The 22,341-nt window shown below is 41.0% G+C and overlaps 1 protein-coding gene and 1 non-coding gene across 2 annotated transcripts; both read left to right on the top strand.

Moving 5' to 3' along the window:
- The first annotated feature begins 17,258 nt into the window (after positions 1-17,258).
- LOC141462351 (U6 spliceosomal RNA) lies at positions 17,259-17,365 on the top strand. Its single transcript, XR_012463194.1, has one exon. It is a non-coding gene; the product is annotated as a U6 spliceosomal RNA (small nuclear RNA).
- A 515-nt stretch (positions 17,366-17,880) lies between these two features.
- LOC141462349 (uncharacterized) lies at positions 17,881-18,654 on the top strand. Its single transcript, XM_074144138.1, has 3 exons — positions 17,881-18,010; positions 18,101-18,291; positions 18,409-18,654. The coding sequence occupies exons 1-3, from the start codon at positions 17,881-17,883 to the stop codon at positions 18,652-18,654; spliced, it is 567 nt and encodes a 188-aa protein (XP_074000239.1).
- Positions 18,655-22,341: the final 3,687 nt, after the last annotated feature.

Raw genomic sequence — 22,341 nt, 5'->3', positions numbered from 1 at the left:
CAATTAGGAACGCTTCTACAGTAATTTAAAAACACGGGGTTCCCTGTTTTTCAGCCCATTTTTGGCAACTTTACAGCCCTGTAACTCATAAACCAGTTGACATATCACAGTAAAATTTCATATTTTTCCAAGTCTATACCAATAGCACACATGTGCCAAATTTCAAGAAAATCCGAGATGGTGAGGTCAAAAATGGTCTTTTTTTGTGTTGATTTGACATGGAATGACCCACTTTCTAAATGTGTCTCAAACAGGCAAATAACATCATAGTTGTGTACAAAATTTAAGAATGTTACATTATTGTCAAGTATTGCATTCGTAGCAAAGTACGACTCGAGCCTCGTCACTCCGCCGCTAGATGGGATGAGTATTCAACTTGATTAGTGGCAGTCACCGTTTAAGGAAATATAACCATAGCGGCGGGTTACCATCCTATGTGTTCAAGCTAGTGATGTGCTGATGTGTCGCGTTCCTTTTATATTTATATTACTTTCTTTTATTGTATATTTTAAGTCTGTTTAATAAATCGTTTCTGTCATATTCCATGTTCATTTGTTCACACTGGGCATCTGCCACTATCCGACTTTTCATTTATCAGGTTATGGGCCCAGACTATTATAAGTGATAAAAACAGTTCTACTTGGTTTGCATTTTTATTTCGTATATTTTTTTGTGTTTTTACTTGTTCCGAAAATAACCTCGGTTGTAATAATTTATTACGGTTTTGTCTTATTGTAACAATATGAGTATCGCTAATTTCTCACGTTTTGAAACCTTATCAAAGGACAATTATGATACGTGGAAGTTGCAGATGAAAGCCCTTCTTATTAAAAATGATTATTGGTGCTATGTCAATGGAGAAAATAAGAAACCGGAACCAGCCGACTCGAACAAGGAAGCTATTGAGAACTGGGTAAGAAATGACAGTAAAGCTACATCAGATATAATCTTAAATATTAGCCCACCTGAACTTAAACAAATTAAAAATTGTTCTACTTCTAGAGATGTCTGGCTTAAGTTGCAAGACATATATCAGTCTAAGGGGCCAGCTAGAAAGGCCACCTTGTTAAAACAATTAATACTGCAAAAAATGCAGGAAGGTGAAGATATTCGTGAGCATCTAAGAAAGTTTTTTGATGCTGTTGACAAATTAAATGATATGGAAGTAACCATCAACCCTGACTTACTTGCGATCTTATTAATTTATAGTCTCCCCATAAGTTTTGAGAACTTCAGATGTGCCATCGAATCGAGGGATCAACTGCCAGACCCGGAATCGTTAAGAATTAAAATAATTGAAGAGAGCGATGCAAGAAATAATAGTAGGGCGGAAACTCCACAAAACGCCATGTACTCGTACAATAAACACCAGAAGTTCAAGTACAGAAACAGAGATAAAAGTGCGAATCCCCATCAAGCTTCACCTTGCAAAAATAATACCAAGGAGCCATTTAAATTTCAATGCCATAAATGCCGAAGGTTTGGCCACAAGGCTTCTAAGTGCAGAAGTAAAGACTATAAGAAGAGGGACGTCAACAATGTTGCAAAACAGGTAGAAGAAGACCTGTCGTTGTGCGCCTGGATTGGTTCGGAAAACGTAGGAATGAATACTAGTTACAGATGGTGCCTCGACAGCGGGGCAACCTCACATTTGAGCAACGAACCAAAAGACTTCATAAGTTTAGGAACCGCCCATGAATCCGAATTGAAGTTAGCTAATTACGGCTCGTCAAAAATTGTGTCCGCAGGCACAGCAACCTTTACATCTGATGTTTTCGGTGAAGTCAAAAAGATCACGTTGAACGACACTCTACATGTGCCTGAACTCCGCACAAACTTACTATCCGTAAGTAAGATGACAGACAAAGGCTATCAAGTGCTATTTCAGCGGGAGAAGGCCAAGATAATTGACCCGAATGGACATGTGAAATTATTGGCTGACCGCGTTGGAAATTTGTTTTTCGTCCGTGAATTGAAGCCTTTACCAGGTGCATCCGCATATAATTCGAGACATGACACATCACTTGAAACATGGCATCGTCGCCTAGGTCATCTTAACTTCAAGGACCTAGTTGAGAGTGTAAAGAACGGGGTTATCCAAGGCCCAAACATCGTAAAAACTACAGAAAACCCCACATGCGATGTCTGCTGCAAGGGAAAAATGACTCGTGCTCCATTTCCGAAGTTTTCAAACCGAAAAAGTGATTTTCTGGAAATTATACATACCGACGTATGTGGACCCATCCGAACAGAATCCAATGGAAAGGCCAAGTATTTCGTAGTGTTCATCGACGACAAGTCCAAATGGTGCGAAGTCAGATTTATCAGATCAAAAGATGAAGTCACCGAGAAGACTCGTGAAGTTATAGCCCTGATGGAAAATCAAAAGGGAAAAAGGGTCAAATGTATTCAATCTGACAACGGGTCCGAGTACGTCAACAAGGAATACGACAAGATGCTTAGTGAGCGCGGCATTGCCAGGCGACTAACCGTACCTCACAACCCACAACAGAACGGAGTGGCCGAAAGGAAAAACAGGACACTTATGGACATGGCAAGATGTCTGCTGATAGAGTCTGGACTTCCTCCGAGTTTCTGGGCCGAAGCAGTTAACACTGCGAATTACTTACGAAACCTATGTCCTTCAAATAGTTTACACGGAAAGACACCTTACGAATTATGGAAAGGGAATAAACCCAATATCAATCACCTGCGCATTTTTGGGTCAAAGGTCTATTGCTTGAACAGAAATCCTAGTCAAGGAAAATTAGAGCCTCGCAGCAGGGAAGGTAGATTTATCGGGTACTCAGATAAGTGTAAAGGATACCGAATATGGTTATCCGATGAAAAAAAGGTTGAGATTAGTCGGGACGTTAAATTTGTGGAACAGTTGACTAACTCTTGTAGAGAAGTCGAAAATGACAAGATCCTTGAAGTCGAGGACAGAGAGGTTGGGAAAGCACCCAGGGAAACAGTCATAATTTTAAATAATCCTGCGGAGAAAAATGAAGAAGGTGACTCTCAAGCGGGAATACAACCTGCGAAAGAAGATAAAGAAAAAACATCGAAAGGCAACAAGGAAATAGAAGAAACAGGAGCTTCATTCAGAGGCCCTGGAAGGCCCACACTTCTCAAAACCGGAAGACGCGGAAGACCCAAAAGGATATATCACATGAAGGGAGAAGAGGCGGATAACACCGAGCCCGATGAATTCAGCATGACCTGCGAAATACCTATGAATCGTGCTCTATCGAGTCCCGATGCTGATCAATGGTACCAAGCCATGAAGAGAGAGGTAAGGTCCATAGTAAAAAATGACACCTGGACTATTGTCGATCGACCTAGTAACGCTGTAGTCATTGGGAGCCGAATGATCCTACGGAACAAATTCAAAGCAGACGGCAGTTTTGATAAAATGAAAGCTAGACTGGTTGCTCAGGGGTTTACCCAAGAACCAGGAATACATTTTAACGAGACATTCGCTCCGGTCGCCCGCCTCAGCACCATCCGGTTGGCAGTCGCTTTAGCCGCTCGAGATAACATGTTCATGGAGCAACTTGACGTCACCTCCGCTTACCTACAGGGAAACCTAGAGGAAACCATATACATGGAACCTCCTCAACAGCTAAGACGATTATTGGAAATGTTACTGGAGGATAGTGACGCATCCATTAGAGAGAAATCCGCCGCAATGCTTCGCAACCTAAGTAAAGAGAATCAAGTATGCCTATTAAAAAAGGCGTTATATGGCCTGAAGCAGGCCGGAAGAGCTTGGAACAAGGTGTTAAACAAGGCTTTAACCTCGATAGGGGCTGTACCTTTGACGTCTGACCCCTGCCTTTATCGGATGAAAGACGCAAAAGACTTGACTCTAGTAATCGTGTATGTGGACGACATCTTATTGATTTCTAAAAGCCGCGAAACTATTAAGTACATTAAAAAAGAGCTGGCGAAAAACTTTGAAGTCAAGGAGTTGGGTGATGTGAAAAGTTGCCTAGGGATGGAATTCTCGAAAGATGGAAGCAAGATCAATCTTCATCAAAGGGGGTATATCTCCGAAATCTTGAATCGGTTCGAAATGACCGATTGTAAACCTGTGTCCACACCGGTGGATCAGCACACAAAGCTGACAAAGCCGACCGAAGATCACAATCAGGTAGAATTCACACATTTACCTTACAGGGAGCTTGTTGGTGCGTTAACATACCTGTCAGTAACTACCAGGCCAGACCTGAGTTTTGCGGTCAGCTACTTGGGGCAGTTTAACAATTGCTACAACAGAACACACTGGACTGCAGCCAAACGAGTTCTTCGTTATTTGAAGGGAACCCCTGATTGTGGCATCGCCTACTATAGTAATCAAGAACCTCTTAAAGGGTACGTGGACGCCGATTGGGGAAACTGTGGTGTGGATCGCCGATCGTACACTGGATATGTTTTCCTGCTTGGAGGAGGACCGGTAACATGGGACTCCAGGAAACAAAAAACTGTAGCCTTATCGACAACAGAGGCCGAGTATATGGCACTGTCAGAGGCGGTCAAAGAGGCCATTTACCTACGACGTTTTCTAACGGAATCAGGCTATGAGGATGTAGCAAATGTCAACCTGCATATGGACAATGCGAGTGCGTTGAAGCTAGCTCAGAACCCGACTTTTCATAATCGAAGCAAGCATATCGACATTAGGTTCCATTTCGTCAGAGACGCACTGAAGGAAAAGAAGCTGACAATCCATCATGTGAGCTCCGAAGACATGCTGGCCGATGTTATGACGAAAGGACTCCCTAGAGCTAAACACCTCTCGTGCATCCAAGGGCTTAAGATGTCCGGAATCTGCCCGGCTCGCCTCGAGGGGGCGTGTCAAGTATTGCATTCGTAGCAAAGTACGACTCGAGCCTCGTCACTCCGCCGCTAGATGGGATGAGTATTCAACTTGATTAGTGGCAGTCACCGTTTAAGGAAATATAACCATAGCGGCGGGTTACCATCCTATGTGTTCAAGCTAGTGATGTGCTGATGTGTCGCGTTCCTTTTATATTTATATTACTTTCTTTTATTGTATATTTTAAGTCTGTTTAATAAATCGTTTCTGTCATATTCCATGTTCATTTGTTCACACTGGGCATCTGCCACTATCCGACTTTTCATTTATCAATTATTTAATTTATTTTTTATCCCAGCTATATTATACCCTAATATTTGAATATTTTTGTTAGTTACGTGCAATCTGTAATTCATATTTGTATTTACCTGGCAGACGGTATATCCCTATTTACTATTAATTGATGACTTTCCTTCTTCCCCTGTAGTTTGTTTGTTGTTCTGGCATTCTGGAACACAACATCGCAGCCTCAATTCTTCTTTCAGCAAACCTCTTAAGTAGTCAGTATCTTCTTTTTTCCCAGTAACTCCATTTTCTTCATCCCACTGATATTTTTCACCATTTAGAACCAAAATATCCTTCTTGACAATGCATTTTACATTTCCATCTTTTTTCTTAATTTCCTTTCTTACCCAGAACATCCTCCTTCTTCTATTTCTCACATTCCAAGTGTAGACTCTATCTACGTAAAAACCAGTCCCCTTTAATTTTCTAGTGTTCATTAATATGTCTGTTACCACTTTACTTGATGTAAACTGAAAAATATTCAAGAAAGGGGGGAATGGAAATGCGCAATTTAAATGAGAGGCTGGTATAGTGGGGGACGCCACCAGTCTTCAAAACACTTTTCAAATAGATACAATTCAACACTTTATTAACATTTCAACAACGCAATACAGACAAATAAAATGATTGCAGTAACAGATTGTCCAAGACCACAAGATACAGTAGAAATTAATTACTCTAATTAATCAATTGTCCAAGACAATAATATCTCAAGTGCCCAAGGCGACATACACATGGGATTAAACAGATCTTATGGTTACAAAAAGGGAGAAATAATGATAATAATTAATTGTCCAAGACGACAAGATACAGTAGAAACTAATTACTCTAATTAATCAATTGTCCAAGACAATAATATCTCAAGTGCCCAAGGCGACATACACATGGGATTAAACAGATCTTATGGTTACAAAAAGGGAGAAATAATGATAATAATTAATTGTCCAAGACGACAAGATACAGTAGAAACTAATTACTCTAATTACATACTTGTTCAAGTTTATACACATAGATATAAATTCCAACAGATTAAATATGATATTGTTCAGTGCACTGACGTTCAATTTGTCAATAAATCTTGTTAACTCAAAACCAGTTTTAATAGAACTCTCTGCAACACAAAAAAAAAGCGACGCTAATAATGGCCGACATTCCTTCACACTCTGACGCTTGGCTTGCATCCTACCAGGACCTCCCCTCTCTCTCCTTGCTCACCCAATTCCGCCAACTGACTAAAGGGAAAAACAAGTCTGGGGGGCCACTACTCTTGGGGAATCAAACATCCTCCCCCGCAGTGGACTCGCAGAGATCCACTTACTGAGTTGGCAGGGGGCAAAGCTTCCGGACAGGCCGGCTGATCAGTCCTGAAGTTGTCCTGACCTCGGCCACCCTGGCCACGTTGTCTCGGCCATGGTGGAGCTGGACGATTCGGCCTATGGACCACTGCAGTGGAGGAAGGTTGTCGTCCATGATCATGACTATTTGTCCCACTGCCGCGGGGAAGGAGGGCGAATGCCATTTGAGCATGGCTTGCTGCTCGAGGAGGTACACCTTGTGCCATCTTTTCCAAAACTGTCCAACGGTGAGCTGTGCCATTGCCCACTTCGATTTGAGTGCAGTGCGAGGAGTTAAAGAGCCATCGGGAGGTAGTGCAGTCATAGGTCGCATAATCAGAAAGTGACCTGGCGTCAGGACTTGCAGATCATCTGGCGAGGACGAGACGGCGGTGAGAGGTCTGGAATTTAGTATGGCTTCAATTTGACAAATGATTGTGAGGAAACACTCCATGGTGGGCTCTTGAGTGCCTAACATGACCTTCAGTAATCTTTTAGTAGATTTAACGGCTGCTTCCCAAAGACCTCCGAAGTGTGGTGCTCGAGGGGGGATGAAATGCCACTCGATGCTTCTTTTGTTGGATTCTCTTAGGATGGCCTCCTGAGACTTGGCGTCATTTAGTAGTGCAGATACCTCCTTGAGTCTTCTTTTGGCTCCGACGAAGTTAGTGCCGTTATCCGACCAAATGTGACTCGGCACACCCCTCCTGGCAACGAAGCGGTTCAGGGCAGCTAAAAATGCTTGTGTTGTAAGGTCTGTGACTAGTTCCAGGTGTATGGCCTTGGTGGAAAAACAGACGAAAATGGCGAGGTAAGACTGGAGGACTTTGGCTGAACGCAGGGAAGCAATTTTCACGTTGAAGGGGCCTGCGTAGTCTATGCCAGTGGTGGTGAAGGGTGATGAAGCGCTGACTCTTCCTTCGGGCAGTTGACCCATGAGTGGGTTGAAGGGTGTTGGCTTGACACTGAAACACTTGTTACAGGCTCCCAATTGTCGGCGGACAACATTCTTACCATTAACAATCCAATATCGACTTCTCAAAAACGCATGAGTGGCAGTGGGGCCTACGTGGAGGTTGGATATGTGGGCATCTTGTATGACCAGGGCCGTGAAGGGGTGTTGCGAAGGCAACAAGGCAGGGTGCTTTTGATATTCGGGGACATCGGCCAGTCTGAGTCTCCCTCCAACTCGCAACACTCCATCAGTGTGCAGAAATAGGCCTACGGTTTTAACGAGGCGTAGTCTAGGCCGAGGGGACTGAGTATCCTCAATTTCTTCGGAAAGCGAGTGCTGTTGGGCTCGGACTATTAGAACTCGCAGGGCTTCGTAACGTTCCTTTACATTCAATGGACCTGACATACGATGTACTGGATTTTTAGTATTGTGGGCGAATCGCAGGCACCAGGCCACTACATTCTGCAGAGTGTACAGACTGGAAAATTTAGACTCTAATTCCTCAGGGCAGGGCATTACACTTGACACATTAAGGGCCTGGGAGCGAATTTCTGCTCCTACGACAGGGTCGGACAAATCGGCACTTACTTGCCCAAGGGGCCATGACTCGTAGTTTGATTTCAGCCAAGGGGGGCCTTCCCACCATAACTGGTGACTCACTAATTCTTGAGGACGTACTCCACGTGAGCCACAGTCAACGGGGTTTTGTGAGGAGGAGATGTGGAACAATTGCGAGGCGGGTACTTTTTCTAAGATAGTAGCTACTCTATTTCCCACGAACACCTTCCAATGCGGAGGTGGCGTTGCTGTAATCCAGGCCAGGACAATGGTAGAATCCGAAAAGGCGAGGATGTTCTGAGTGGTTATCTGAGGGAACAGTAATCTGACCTTATTAATCGTAAGGGCAAGTAGGTGGGCCGCACAAAGCTCCAAACGAGGGAGCGTGACCGGTTTCATGGGGGCCATTCTGGCTTTAGACATGACCAGGCTAATGACAGTGTCCTCAGACTGGGACACAAGGTAAACCACGGCCGCATAGGCTCGCTCAGACGCGTCAGCAAAACCCACTAAATAACACTTAGGATTGGGTAGAGACAAAAATCTAGGTATGTGAATTTTAGACAGGTCAGGCAGGGAGACAGCGAACTGAGCCCATTCCTGGACAATTGATGAGGGCAGGGGATCATCCCAATCAAAGGAGGCTTGACACACTATTCTAAATATTGCACGAGCAAAAACTGTTACGGGGATCAGCCATCCCAAGGGGTCAAAAACTTTTGCAATCTGACTGGCTAATTGTCTTTTAGTTTGAACATTAGGAACGGAACGGATTAGAAAATGGAAGTAATCTTGAGAAGGGGTCCAACAAAGTCCGAGGATTTTCAATTGTGACTCCTCATCGTTTTCTAAACAGACTGAGGACATGGCTGGCAGCAGATATTCAGAGGGTATTTTGTTTAATAATTGCGGTTGATTTGAGGCCCACTTTCTGAGTTCAATTTGAGCCTGACTCAATAATTGGATTAACTGATCTCTGGATTGCAATGCCACTTCTAGAGTAGGGCCTCCTCCAGAAATGTCATCCACATAGGTACGGTCGCGGAGTATCTCAGAGGCCAGGGGAAAGGAAGCCTGAGAGGTCAGAGCTAATTCTTGAAGGACGCGACATGCTAAGTAGGGAGCTGACGTGGTTCCATAGGTCACAGTGCACAAACGGTACTCCTGCACTGGTTGGCTCGTATCAAATCGCCACAGTATGCGTAACAAATCCCTATCTTCAGGGGGGTGTTGTATCTGTCTAAACATTTGGCGAATGTCGGCCGTAAAGACCCATTTGTCCACTCTAAATCTGGTAACCACCTTCCAGATATCGAGCTGTAAACGGGGTCCAGGGAGCAAGAGCTCATTGAGGGAGATGCCTGAAGAGGACTTCTGGGAAGCGTTAAATACTACACGAATCTTTTCCGGGGGATCGTCTGGACGGTGTACCGCATGATGGGGAATATAATAGACAATTTGACCTGACTTGAGAGGAGGGGCCAGTTCCATATGATTCGAATCTAAGTAGTCTTTCATAAACTCCACATAGGGAGCACGGAGATGTGGGGACTTGGCATGACGGGATTCAGTTTGTAAGAGACGCCTTAAAGCAATCTTTCTGGATTCCCCGAGGCAACACGGACTGGTTTTAAATGGCAGTGCTACTGAAAAACGACCATCAGGAAGTCGGAAATGTGACTTCGAGAAGCACTCTTCAGCCTTCAATTCGTCCGGGGTGAGAGGCGAAACCTCCGACACTTCCTCCAAGGCAAACATCCTTTCCATCAGGCGTGACAAGACTAGGTCAGGGGGGTGTGATATAGATTGGGGGGTTTTACCCGAGCCGAGTCGGAGTACCGTGGGTTGGGCAGGAATTGCCGGCATATGAGTGACTAGAGAGGGACCAACAGGTGAATCAGAACCTTCGGAGAGAGCAACCCCGGCAGAAGTTATGGTGGGGGGCAGCGTTTCAGGAAGGAAGGTATTACAAGTTTGCAGCGGTCGCCGCGTTCTAATCAGACGTTGAGGTTTCGGGGGCGGAAGTTGGATAGCCAAAGTTGGAGGAGTGGGCTGCTGAGTGATGACTTCCTCTTGGGGAGTAGACCTGGCTTGAGCGGAGGACACAGACAAACTAGGGGGGCCTGATTGTCCCGACTGCGCGGGGAGTTCAGGGTTATTGCAAGCAAGCTGTTCCGACTCGGACCGGTACAAAAGGGTTTCGGCCGAAGGCTTGGTTTCTGGGCTAGACTGGTTAGCAGGTGCCTTAGGAGCTGGTAGTTGACCATATTTATGCTTGAACAAAATTTTATAATAGGTCCGATATAACTTGGAGTTGGACCTGCTGTCCTTGACAGAAGCGTGAAAACAAACCCGCCTCGAGGGGAAGCTTCTCAAGGGGCCAGACATAATCCAGCCAAGAGTTGTTAGTCGGGCGTTGGGGGAACCATTTTGTGCCCGGATTATTTGACTAAGGTCGATGGCGTCAAAAACCGAGGCTGAAAATACTACGTCTATAGGACTCGGTTCGTTAAAGTTTGGGTCGGCTAACTGTTTATCCGCCAAACGCTGCCAATCCTTAACAGGGAAATAAGAGGACGGTGCATCTGGGACAGTCTTGGTGACTATGCGGAAGGGGACTTTGATTTGGGAAAATGGGGGACATTGCCTTACATTGGTAGAAACTTGACCTACGACTTGGGTGGCGATGTTGCCTCCTATCCCTCGAATCCCACCTGACATAGGGTTATAGTTCAATTTACTTTCTTTGGCGAATTTCTTGGACATCAAATTTATCTCACTGCCTGAATCCAACAGGGCACGTGCGCGATACCACTGGCCATCTCCTCCAAGGAGGTAAACCAGGGCAGTGGGGGATACCGACAAATCGGAGGGGAAAGACTTCAAAATAGATTTGCTTTGTGGATTAGGTCTGTGACACAAGTGACAGTTTCGGCGAAAACTCGACAAAACATGGCAGGACTGGGGAATGGTATCGCGCGGGCCGAATCCCTAAAAGGTAGCTTTTGGTGAATCACTACCAGAGTAGATAGTTGGGAGTGAAGAAAGGGTGCTGCTACCAGACGAAGTCGAAGGAGAAGAAACGTCATCTCGAAGGTGGGGAACTGCCCTTCTGGGAGAAGGGTCAGGAAGTTTCTTAGTCAGCTTAGGGCTTAAAGACATTAACGGGGGAATGAGAACATCGGGTAAAGTCCTTTGACTTAGACTAGAAGAGGGGGGAGGAGGGTGAAGTGTGGTGTGATGAGCACCAGCGCACTCCAAACACCCAGCACTTCGAGGGCATTGAGCCACTGAGTGAGATTTGGAGAAACAATTAACACATAAGTGGTTCTCAGTGATGAAACTCCATCTATTGCTCACTGGCAGTCGCAGGTATTCGTTACACTTAGATATCAGATGCCACTCGTCACAAAAGTAACAGCGTAAGGAGTGGACTGGAGGGGAAGGAGCTCTCGATGTGGAGGGGGGTGTCCGTCGGGCAGGAATAGGAGAAGAGGATTTCTTGGGTGAAGGGGGCGGAGACTTAGCTAATTTGGGTGTGTGGGTCTTGGAGGGCTTCAAGGTGGAGACAGCCCTAGGCTTAAAGAATGTTCTAGGAAGGGAAGGGGTTTCAGATTGTTGGGAGGAGGGGCCTTCAGGGAGACGACTAGAGGGAGCTGTCACGTCTTGGGGCGGAGAGGTGGATTTCCTTAATGTTATTTTAGGGGCGAACTTGTCTTCTTGATTTTTCAAGAATTCTAGTACTTGTGCACTTTGGGGCAGTTCATCAAAGGATCTTAAATACTTCTTCCTAAACTCCTCTTGGAGGTTAGCAGACAAGGCCGACAGAATTACATGACACAAAAGGAAGTCCAACGGCTGGGGAATATTGTGTTGATCTAGTAGCATTTGCCTCCTTGAAATCCAAGCGATACATTCATCAATGGTGGGGTTCCCTTCAGGGACCTGAAGGAAGGTTTCGAACAACGCACTGGCGGTACGCAACTTGCCTTCATAGCGAGCATCTAAGGTCTCCCAGGCAGAGCTGTAACCTTCCTCTGTAGGCGTGGAATTCTGAATAATAGACAGAGGGGGGCCTTTCAGGCAGGACTTAAGAGCTTGGAGACGCCTATAAGGAGGCAGGGACAATTTATTGATCTCAAACTGGAAGGTGCGCTTGAACTCCTGGTAAGCGAGAACGTCCCCTTCGAATGGGGTGATCTTTGGAATCACCAATTCCTGTAATTGTCTCCTCGCGAGTTCGACCACCGACTCGTCCGAGACCAAGACTTGAGAAACTGGGCCAGGAGGGGCAGACGCACAAAACGAAATAGACGAATCTAGAATAGGTGCAATCCTTGACAAATGGACTAGCTCAGCTTGGGCAAAGCTTTTTGTCAAGGCTCTGGCAAGCGGACCTCGTTCCTCCGGGACCAGTGCCCGGAGCCATTCCCACACCTCCCCGTCCACAGTCTGGGACAACGTCAAAAACCCGGAGGAAAGCCGCTGGCACGTAGTTACAATTTCGGGAACATCTGTGTCCAAGGTTTTTGCATTCTGTGTCCATCGATCAAGCCTGTCAATGAGGTATCGGCACTTGATGGCTTTAAGATCTGCATCACCCCCTGACAGCATGGACATTGAGGGAGTATCCTCCATTGACGGAGTGGTTGGGCGTGCAGGAGAGGGGGGAGGAGTGTCGTTGCCGGAAGTAAATGAATTACCCATAATTAACCCCGGCTGGAGGGACTTACAATACGAAAATGATACACAAGTTACAATACAATAGACAAGAATAATAACAGTACAAAAAATAGACAAAATTACTAACATAGACTAAGTAACTTGGTAGCTAATGCCAGTAGTACATATAGAAACACAAAATGAAAAAGTACAATTAATTAGGTATACTAATGTAAGAAACAAAGCTGAAATAATAGTGTTCTGAAGACTGTTTCCCGGGTTTCGGCACCATGAAAAATATTCAAGAAAGGGGGGAATGGAAATGCGCAATTTAAATGAGAGGCTGGTATAGTGGGGGACGCCACCAGTCTTCAAAACACTTTTCAAATAGATACAATTCAACACTTTATTAACATTTCAACAACGCAATACAGACAAATAAAATGATTGCAGTAACAGATTGTCCAAGACCACAAGATACAGTAGAAATTAATTACTCTAATTAATCAATTGTCCAAGACAATAATATCTCAAGTGCCCAAGGCGACATACACATGGGATTAAACAGATCTTATGGTTACAAAAAGGGAGAAATAATGATAATAATTAATTGTCCAAGACGACAAGATACAGTAGAAACTAATTACTCTAATTAATCAATTGTCCAAGACAATAATATCTCAAGTGCCCAAGGCGACATACACATGGGATTAAACAGATCTTATGGTTACAAAAAGGGAGAAATAATGATAATAATTAATTGTCCAAGACGACAAGATACAGTAGAAACTAATTACTCTAATTACATACTTGTTCAAGTTTATACACATAGATATAAATTCCAACAGATTAAATATGATATTGTTCAGTGCACTGACGTTCAATTTGTCAATAAATCTTGTTAACTCAAAACCAGTTTTAATAGAACTCTCTGCAACACAAAAAAAAAGCGACGCTAATAATGGCCGACATTCCTTCACACTCTGACGCTTGGCTTGCATCCTACCAGGACCTCCCCTCTCTCTCCTTGCTCACCCAATTCCGCCAACTGACTAAAGGGAAAAACAAGTCTGGGGGGCCGCTACTCTTGGGGAATCAAACATAAACATTACTTTCATAGCCATTAGACCTTTACCATCCTTTCCTAGAAAGAAACTATTTTCTATCTTACCTTCAACTTCAACTTCCAAAACATCTTTGCAGAAATTGACTACATCTTCAACATTTTCTTTTCCATCAAAACCTTTAAATATTAAGTTGTTTCTTCTTAATTGATTTTCCTCTAGTCTTCTATCTTTTCTCCCGTTATCTAACTCCATTTTCTCCATCTTCACTCTCAAATTCAAATTTTCCTCTCGCAATTGCTTGATTTCCGCTTTCAAATCCGTTATATCATCTTTTGTAGCTAATCCCTTTGCATCTAACATCATAGAAAATTGTTTCATCAATTCTGCGTAATCTTTTTTGTTGCCTTCTTTTTCACCCGTTTTGTAAGATTTTCTCTCTTCAGATTTACTTATTTTAGATTTTTCCAAAAATTCAGGAGATGAACGACTTCTTTTAACCGTTTCTCTTTTTTGTTTTGGCGTTACTAAACCTTCAACTGACTCTTTATTATCTTTAATTGATTTTTGCATTTATTTTATTTTATTTTAATAGATTTATTTTTCAGAGAAATAAAAATTTTAAGTAATAATCATATATCTAATTTCTCTAAATCCCTTTTTTTTGCATAAAAAGAATTGTTTATATTAAAACTGTCCGGTAGGACAGTTGTATAAGGGTTGATCGTCAAAAACTGCACGAAAAAGCGTAACGTTGAAAAACACCCAACTTTGATTATTTTTTTCTTAGGACAGTTGTATAAGGGTTGATCGTCAAAAACTGCACGAAAAAGCGTAACGTTGAAAAACACCCAAATTTGATTTTTTTTTCTCTTTTTGTATAAAAGATAAAATTCCCAAATTTTCTTTAAAATATAGGGTAAACCCTCCTTTATGACTATAATTTTTTGCAACAACACAGATCTAATAGATTTCGAGAAAAAAGTTGTTGAAAATGAGCAAAATCGGCATTTTCAAAAATTGGTCTTGTTCTTGTTGTTGTTCTTCTTCTTCTTGTTACCTTTTTTGTAAACAACGTACACCCTAAACGCGAGAAACCGATTTTCATGAATGAGGTGTCATTCGATTCGAAGTTTTATGGAAATGTGCCTTTTGGGGGTCTCAACGCTGCACATCGGATGGGAGAGGAGTTAGCCCCCTTTATGTAAGGCCCCCTCAAAAATTATTATTACTAATTACTCTGTAAATCTTGGCCCGATTATGATAAAATTTGGTAGGATGATAGGGTTAGGGCTCCCCTACGTAACAATAAAGCGGCGATCAGCTCTTACACTTGTTAAGGGGAAGTATAGCAATCGTTTCAAATTATCGACACGTGAACCGATTTTCATGAATGAAGTGTCATTCGAATCGAAATTTTGTATAGATCTCCTTTACAAAAACTTACCAGTTTAAAAAGTTAAGTATAAGGGTTGATTAAACGACAAAAGGTACACAAATCAGCAAGTGTCTATCATTTCAATCATACTACAGCTCGTAATAATTTCAGCCATTTAGAAACGTTTTCAAAAAGCTTACTTTATTTAAATTTGTTTCTAATTTTTCGCCATTTTTATAAAATATTTCTCTTACTATTAAGTTTTCTGAGAACATTCCCCTGTGAACAGTGTCTTAATGTATCCCTACAGAAGATATTAGAAAAAGAATCCATTGTACTTTTGAAACAATTGATATCATTTAAGTATAACTTTACTGCATTAAATTTTCATTAATATTTTTTACATTCTATTACACGTCACAGACCCTTATGCTGGCCAAATTTTATCAATAAAATATTTTTGCTCAGTGAAGAGTAGCAACCCCTCTAGCTCATATTGATTATAATTGGAATTAAACGATTAATGAATAGGTTTGTAATAAATCTCTATTCTATTAAACAACGTTTAATATTCATAATTCATAAAACGTTTTTAAGAAAATTCATCAACACGAACATATATTACGAAATTATTGTTATTATTACTTTTTCTTTTTTAGATTTAAGTGCAATTTAGGAAATACTTTATACATCGTCGGATTAAGTTCATCCTTTGATTAAACAGATTGGCACTATACTGTACCAAATCGTCAAATGTTAATTAAACATAAGAGTTTATTAATTACAAATATTTATAGTAATACAATATATTAATTTATGCATTTTCCTTTAAATCTTTCTTCATATGATTATTCATATGATTTTCTTATTTGTTTTTTAGTGCAACAGTCTGCATAGGACGTTAATCTCCACAGCATTGGTTCTCAAAGCATTTTTGTCCAGAACTTTTTTTCCATTGCCTGATTCCCAGCTTTCTGAGATGCTCCTTCAATTCCTCAGTTCCCCTCCTTTTAAGTCTGCCTATTATCCGTCTACTCTCCTGTCACTCCTTCTTAAGCTTTTTGACTCCTCTGTAAAATGGATTAAGATAACGTATACTTTTTGATCAGGACATTACTGTTACTTTTACTAATTATTTGATTATTAAAATTCAATATAAGTATTTAATTAAAGGGACTTTATTTGTTTATAATTTAGAATGGATTATTATTACAAATAGGTATATATTGGCTATTAGCCATTGAAGAGTGGAATTCCTTTTAACTCCGTGATTCAATTTTTAACAGTGATAGAAAAATTCTAGCTTAATCTTTTTCTATTTTAATGTGCGTGTGATTTGAGTAGGGTTTGCCAGGTCGAGTGATGATTATTCAAAATAAAGAGCATAGTAAACATAAAACAAAAATAATTTGGAACAGATTAAATTAAAATGTCTGTTTACTAACATTTATTAAGCCGTAATATAAACTGAATTTTTATATTAGCAGAAAATATTTTATTGATAAAAAAAAAATGGCCAGCATAAGGGTCTGTGACGTTAATAAAATGTAAAAAAATTTAATGAAAATTTAATGCAGTAAAATTATACTTAAATGATATCAATTGTTTCAAAAATACAATGGATTCTTTTTCTAATATCTTCTGTAAGGATACATTAAGACACTGTTCACAGGGGATTGTTCTCAGTAAGAGAAATATTTTATAAAAATGGCGAAAAATTAGAAACAAATTTAAATAAAGTAAGCTTTTTGAAAACGTTTCTAAATGGCTGAAATTATTACGAGCTTTAGTATGATTGAAATGATAGACACTTGCTGATTTGTGTACCTTTTATCGTTTAATCAACCCTTATACTTAACTTTTTAAACTGGTAAATTTTTGTTAAGGAGATTTTTGTACCTTTTAGATAGTTTTAATTATAGTTTCATAGTCCTATGACGAGCAATATTTAAACTTCATAGACATCTCTGAATGTGATCTCTCTGCGTACAGTTTGCCTTTATATCTGCAACATAATTAGACGGACCCCTCATCATTTTACAACCGGGGCTTGGGACCGGCTTCGGCGGATTTAGTCCGTCAGTTAGTTTTAGTCACACAAAATAACAAAAAAGTACAATTGATATAATAAAATAATTATGTACTCGCTTCGGCGGTACATATACTAAAATTGGAACGATACAGAGAAGATTAGCATGACCCCTGCGCAAGGATGACACGCAAAAGAGTTTGATCCTAGCTTTGTTAGAGTTAACATGTGAATCTTATCTCTCTCTAATTTTTGCTAAATAAGGTAGTTTTGTCTTCAAAAAAAGCCCTTATTTTTTGTGCAGTAGTTAAAGAAAGTATTTTTGAAGCTTAGATAATATTTTCAAGCTTCTTAATTAAGTTAAAGTGTTAAATTTAGTGATTTTTTAGTTTAATTTTTATTGTTTGTGAAAAGATATTACATCTGTGCAGACATACGAATCAGGTGGGGAGTGCTCGTACAGGTAACTAGAGTGGGGCAATTTTCAAGGTCATTTTAGTGCTCACTACTGTGGCTTATCATATTAACTAGAGCCGGCTGATTGAACGGACTTCTGATTTAACTTAATCCCATTTTAATATTTTACGATTATTTTTAATTATTATTTTTATTTTTCCTTAAAATGGCCGAAATAAACATAAAAGAGGCTTTAGCAGAAATATTAGACAAATTTAAAAGCATGGAACTTAAGTATGACGAGTTTTAAAAATCGGTGAATGAGTCTAATGTAAGCATGATCTCAGAAATAAAAGAAAATACTGAAATCATGAAAAATAAAGTGAATGACTTGGAAAAAAGAATTGCATTCTTAGAGAAAGTGTCTGACGAAACTGTATCTGATACCAGCAAGCCGGAAGATTGGCGTAAAAAAAATTTAATTATTTACAATATAGAAAGTGAAGGGAGTGAAAATTTAAATCAATTGGAGAATATTGTCTTGTCGCTGTTTAAAGATAAATTACGGCTGGATATAACACTGAAAGATATAGATTACATCAGAAGATTGGGCAGAAAGGAATCAAAAAGACCTATTTTAGTAAGATTAATTTCATATAGAACTAAAATAGAAATCTTGCGAAATTGTCATAAACTTCGAGGCTCAGAATGTTCAGTTTCAGAAGACTTTCCGGTTGGTGTTCGTAAAGTAAGAAGCGAACTTTTGGAATTTAAAAAAATGGCAATCGAAAACAAAAAAAAAGCATTATTGAGATATGTTAAGCTACTTATTGAAGGAAAATTATTTACTTTGGCGGAATTGAAGGAGCTAAGCCAATCAATTAGACAAGATGACTCTGCTTCAAGCACTGAGGAAGGAGGTTCGGGTGGTGAGGCTAAGGAGAGAAAATTGGTTAGGAGCAAAAATAGGAATAAACATGATCTTGGATTGTTGGGCTGGCTGCAGAGAAGAAAGAAGGACACAAAAGAGAATTCGGGAAATCAGGCGGTACCTGGCAGAAAGGAAGTAACCGGATATAAACGACCGAAGATGCATTCGAGTCCAGAATAGCAGAAAGAGAATCCGGAAGAATTATTGGCGATTAATGAAGATAATGGCACTGGAAACACTAATAATTTGGAATTGGAAGCTAGGCATGTAAATAGTTTAACGTTTAATTCATTTTATAAAATAATAAATATAGGGTTTTGGAATATTGGGGGTATGGGTGCCCTCTATCGCATGGATAGCGTTGAAATTCAAAGTTTATTAAATTTAGTTATAATTTGTTTATGCGAGACTTGGGTATACTCAGACCACTTCAATGTTCCATCATTCCTTTCTGATTATAATATGTACCAGACAAAAGCAGAAAAATCATTTCGAAGAGGAAGGGCCAGCGGGGGCTAACTGATTTTAATTAAAAAGGCATTGAAACTGCAAGTTAAAACAATAAGTGAATGCAACGTATGGTTATTTTTACTTCTAGAATTTGCAAATGATGTTTTTGTTTTGGGCACAGTATGTTTAAAACCAGACATTGCTTTTGAAGAAATCATTCAAAATTTAAATCGGGAATTAATAGATTTTAGACTAAACTACGGGGAATGTGGGATAATTTTTGGGGGCGATTTTATCACTAGATTGGGAGAATCAAATATTTTGGATAACGACATTTTTGAATGAACCTGTTTCAAAGGGTGTAGACAATCTGCTGATAAAGAGGTGAATAAGAAGGGTACATTATTAACCGAGGTTATGGAAAATAATGGTCTTTTTGTAAATAACAGAAGATCTTATAGTGACTTTCCAGCCAACTACACTTTTATTGGTACGCAAGGAAAAAGTGTAATTGATCTAGTCTGGTTAGATTTTCTTATGCTAAAGTATTCTTGCAATTTTAATGTGACTCCAATCACTTCATTTTCCGATCATCTTTTATGTAAATTACAATGAACTAAGGGAAGGGATTAGCTATGCGGTTAGCATACTGGACTCCCACGCGGAGGTCCCGGGTTCGAATCCAGCAGCTGACCCTTAGATTTTCTCTTCCTAGGAGCTTCTTACAGCTCACTGTCCGGTGATGGACAGTGTTGTCTGTAACGAGAGAACACTGTCCGGAGGCCGGCAGTGCACTGGAAAAAGCTCCGGGCGCTAATAACCTCAGCTGTTGATGCGCCAAAAAAAAAAAAAAAAAAATTATTCTAACAGAAAGATGGAAATAATCAAATTGGATCAAAATAAATTAGAAAATTTCACTCTTGCGCTGAATTGCTCAGAAAACATTTATTTTAATAGCTCTTCTGTGGAGGAATTATATAACTATTTTCAGGGAACAATTAAGTCTGTAGCTCGTGATGTGGGTATGGTTCAACAATCAAATAGATATGCAAGTAATAATATTTATTATAGTAGGAACAATATTGATAATAAGTGGTTCTCTCCTGAATGTAAAAAGAATAAAAATTTAGTTAGGAAACTTTATAAAATGTGTAAAAAAAATTCATTTAGGGATGATTTATTGAAATTGTATTTAAATGCTAAGAAATCTTATAAAGACACTATTCGTCTAGCGAAAAATAATTATTTTCGAGAGGTGCAAGAAGTTTTTAATTCTGCATTAAATTCGAAAGATTTTTGGCAACCGGTCCGAAGATTCCAAAACAGAAATTATAATGAAAATGTTATAAGTATGAGTGATTGGGAAGTCTTTTACAAAAATTTGTTTCCGGAACGTGCAGTTGGTGATAGTAATTTCTTTGGTGTCTACAATTCTTAGTTGGACTTTGAAATCACATTAGAGGAGTTACAAATCAGTATAGAATTAACAAAAAAGAATAAAGCTACCGGACCAGATCTCATTAAAAATGAATTTTTAAAAACTCTTACCATCTGCGTGGGTTCACTATATGTTGAATAGAATTTGGTCAAGGGAAATTATCCCTTCCGATTGGACTAGAGTTAATACCAAGCTATTGTTTAAAAAAGGTGATCGACTAAACCCAATAAATTATAGGCCAATTTCATTAGTTAATACGATTACTAAGGTTTTTACTAATATTTTGAATAAGAGATTATCTTGCTGGGCAGAAAAGTATAAGATCATATCTAAGGAACAGTTAGGTTTTAGAAGAGGGAGAGGGTGCCGTGATGCGGTATTTATTTTGAGTTCTATTATTAATATAAACTTGAGACTAGAAAAAAGTAAAATATTTGCGGTATTCGTAGACTTTCGAAGAGCATTCGATTCGTTAAATCATGAAAAATTATGGTTCAAAATGTTTAAGATAGGTGTTAGTCCGAAATTGGGGCCAAGGGGGGGGAGCCTTTGGGCTTCCATTCCGCCAGGGTTAAGGCTTCACCTTTTATTCACCAAGACCGTCCGAGCGTAGCATTAAGTTATACTACATCCTGCAAGAGGTGGCCCTGCTGGATAACTAAACTCGGCGGATCTAGACATGGATGTCGATAAAAATTCCGGGTGGCTTAGGGTGGAAGTCACTCGTCCCCAGGGTGGTGTCCCCGGGGGCAGCTCTGTATAACACCCCCCTAATCCAAGGTGTGGGATTCCGTGCTGAGGGATGGATGGCACAGGGGTTTTTGTGCCAGTAACGGATCCTCCGGGGTACCAGGCGACCCCCCGGTAGTAAGTAGCCTTACCCGACCATGAGGGGCTCTGGCCGGGCGGACTTTTTAATTCCCTAGCTACTCGTGGGACCAAAATGGACATTAAAACAAAAAACAAAGACACGGGAGGGGCAGTACAAGAACAACAACAGACACTACAGGTACAACAACAGTCACAACAACAACATCAACAACAACAGCAGACACAACAACAACAACAGACACGACAACAAAGAAAACAAAGCAGACGGAAACAAGGGACCAACTGACTGAAAGGACTGTAATAGGCCAGGGGGGTGGAGGTGAAAACCCCACGACTCTAAGGCCGATCCCAAACCAGTAACAGCCAAAGGCCGTAAAAATGTGGTACAAGTGGGGAAGCAAAACCCAGCAAAGGCCAAGGGAAGGGGATGGGTAATCCTCCAACCAAAATGGCCGGCATAATTAAACCTAAGACACCTGAGGCCCTGGGGGCGGGAGGTGGACAACGATCTAGTTTTAGGGCAGACTCCCTAGAGGCGATAGAGAACATGTCGGAAGTGCATGCGGAGCGTATCTCGGGTAGCTCAAAGAAGAGGGTCATGGCCCTTACTAGAGAGGGCCGGAATTACGTAGAAGCCAAGAGGCAGGTAATCCGGGATAATTTTAATCGCTGGGCCCAGCAAACCTCTAAGGCAGCTAAAAGACCCAGATCAGAGGGGGAATCTCCACAACAATGGCAGCCGGCAAAGAAGCTAAGGCTAGGGCTAGGGAGAAATCCTACAGCGAGGCCCTCTCCTTTGTCAAAGTTGCCATTGTGCAGGAGGGGTACCCTGAAGCTCAGCTGGCTCCGGAAAGGCTTACCGCCATCCAGCAGGCCGTGCTGAAGGAATACGATCAAATCCCAAAAGGGAGCATGCAGGTTAGATTAGCCAAATGCATTTATAGGCCAGGGTTTGTCTTGGCCACCTGTGCTGACCAATTCAGTGCAGAGTGGCTTAGGGACATTGTCCCCAAGCTCAGACCCTGGGATGGAGCCAGGCTGCTGCCGTTGCTAGGGGATGATATTCCAAGGCCTGAAACCGCAGTAGTATTTATCCCCGATGAGCATGGCAGCAGAGTAGAGGCCGATATAGTGCTGGAACGGTTGGA

Source organism: Rhodnius prolixus, unplaced genomic scaffold (assembly GCF_049639745.1).
Source record: "Rhodnius prolixus isolate KJV_2025 unplaced genomic scaffold, Rpr scaffold_42, whole genome shotgun sequence".
NCBI classification, from domain to species: domain Eukaryota; kingdom Metazoa; phylum Arthropoda; class Insecta; order Hemiptera; family Reduviidae; genus Rhodnius; species Rhodnius prolixus.
Note: the sequence above shows the minus strand (reverse complement) of the source record. Positions and strands in the feature narration are given on the sequence as shown.

Bases quoted from the DNA above. Each gene is read 5' to 3' on its own strand.
- LOC141462349 (XM_074144138.1), top strand. From the start codon at position 17,881: ATGATCTCAGAAATAAAAGAAAATACTGAAATCATGAAAAATAAAGTG. The intron at 18,011-18,100 runs GTAAAAAAAATT...CGCTGTTTAAAG, and splicing joins CAGCAAGCCGGAAGATTGGC to ATAAATTACGGCTGGATATA. The intron at 18,292-18,408 runs GTAAGAAGCGAA...GCGGAATTGAAG, and splicing joins TTCCGGTTGGTGTTCGTAAA to GAGCTAAGCCAATCAATTAG.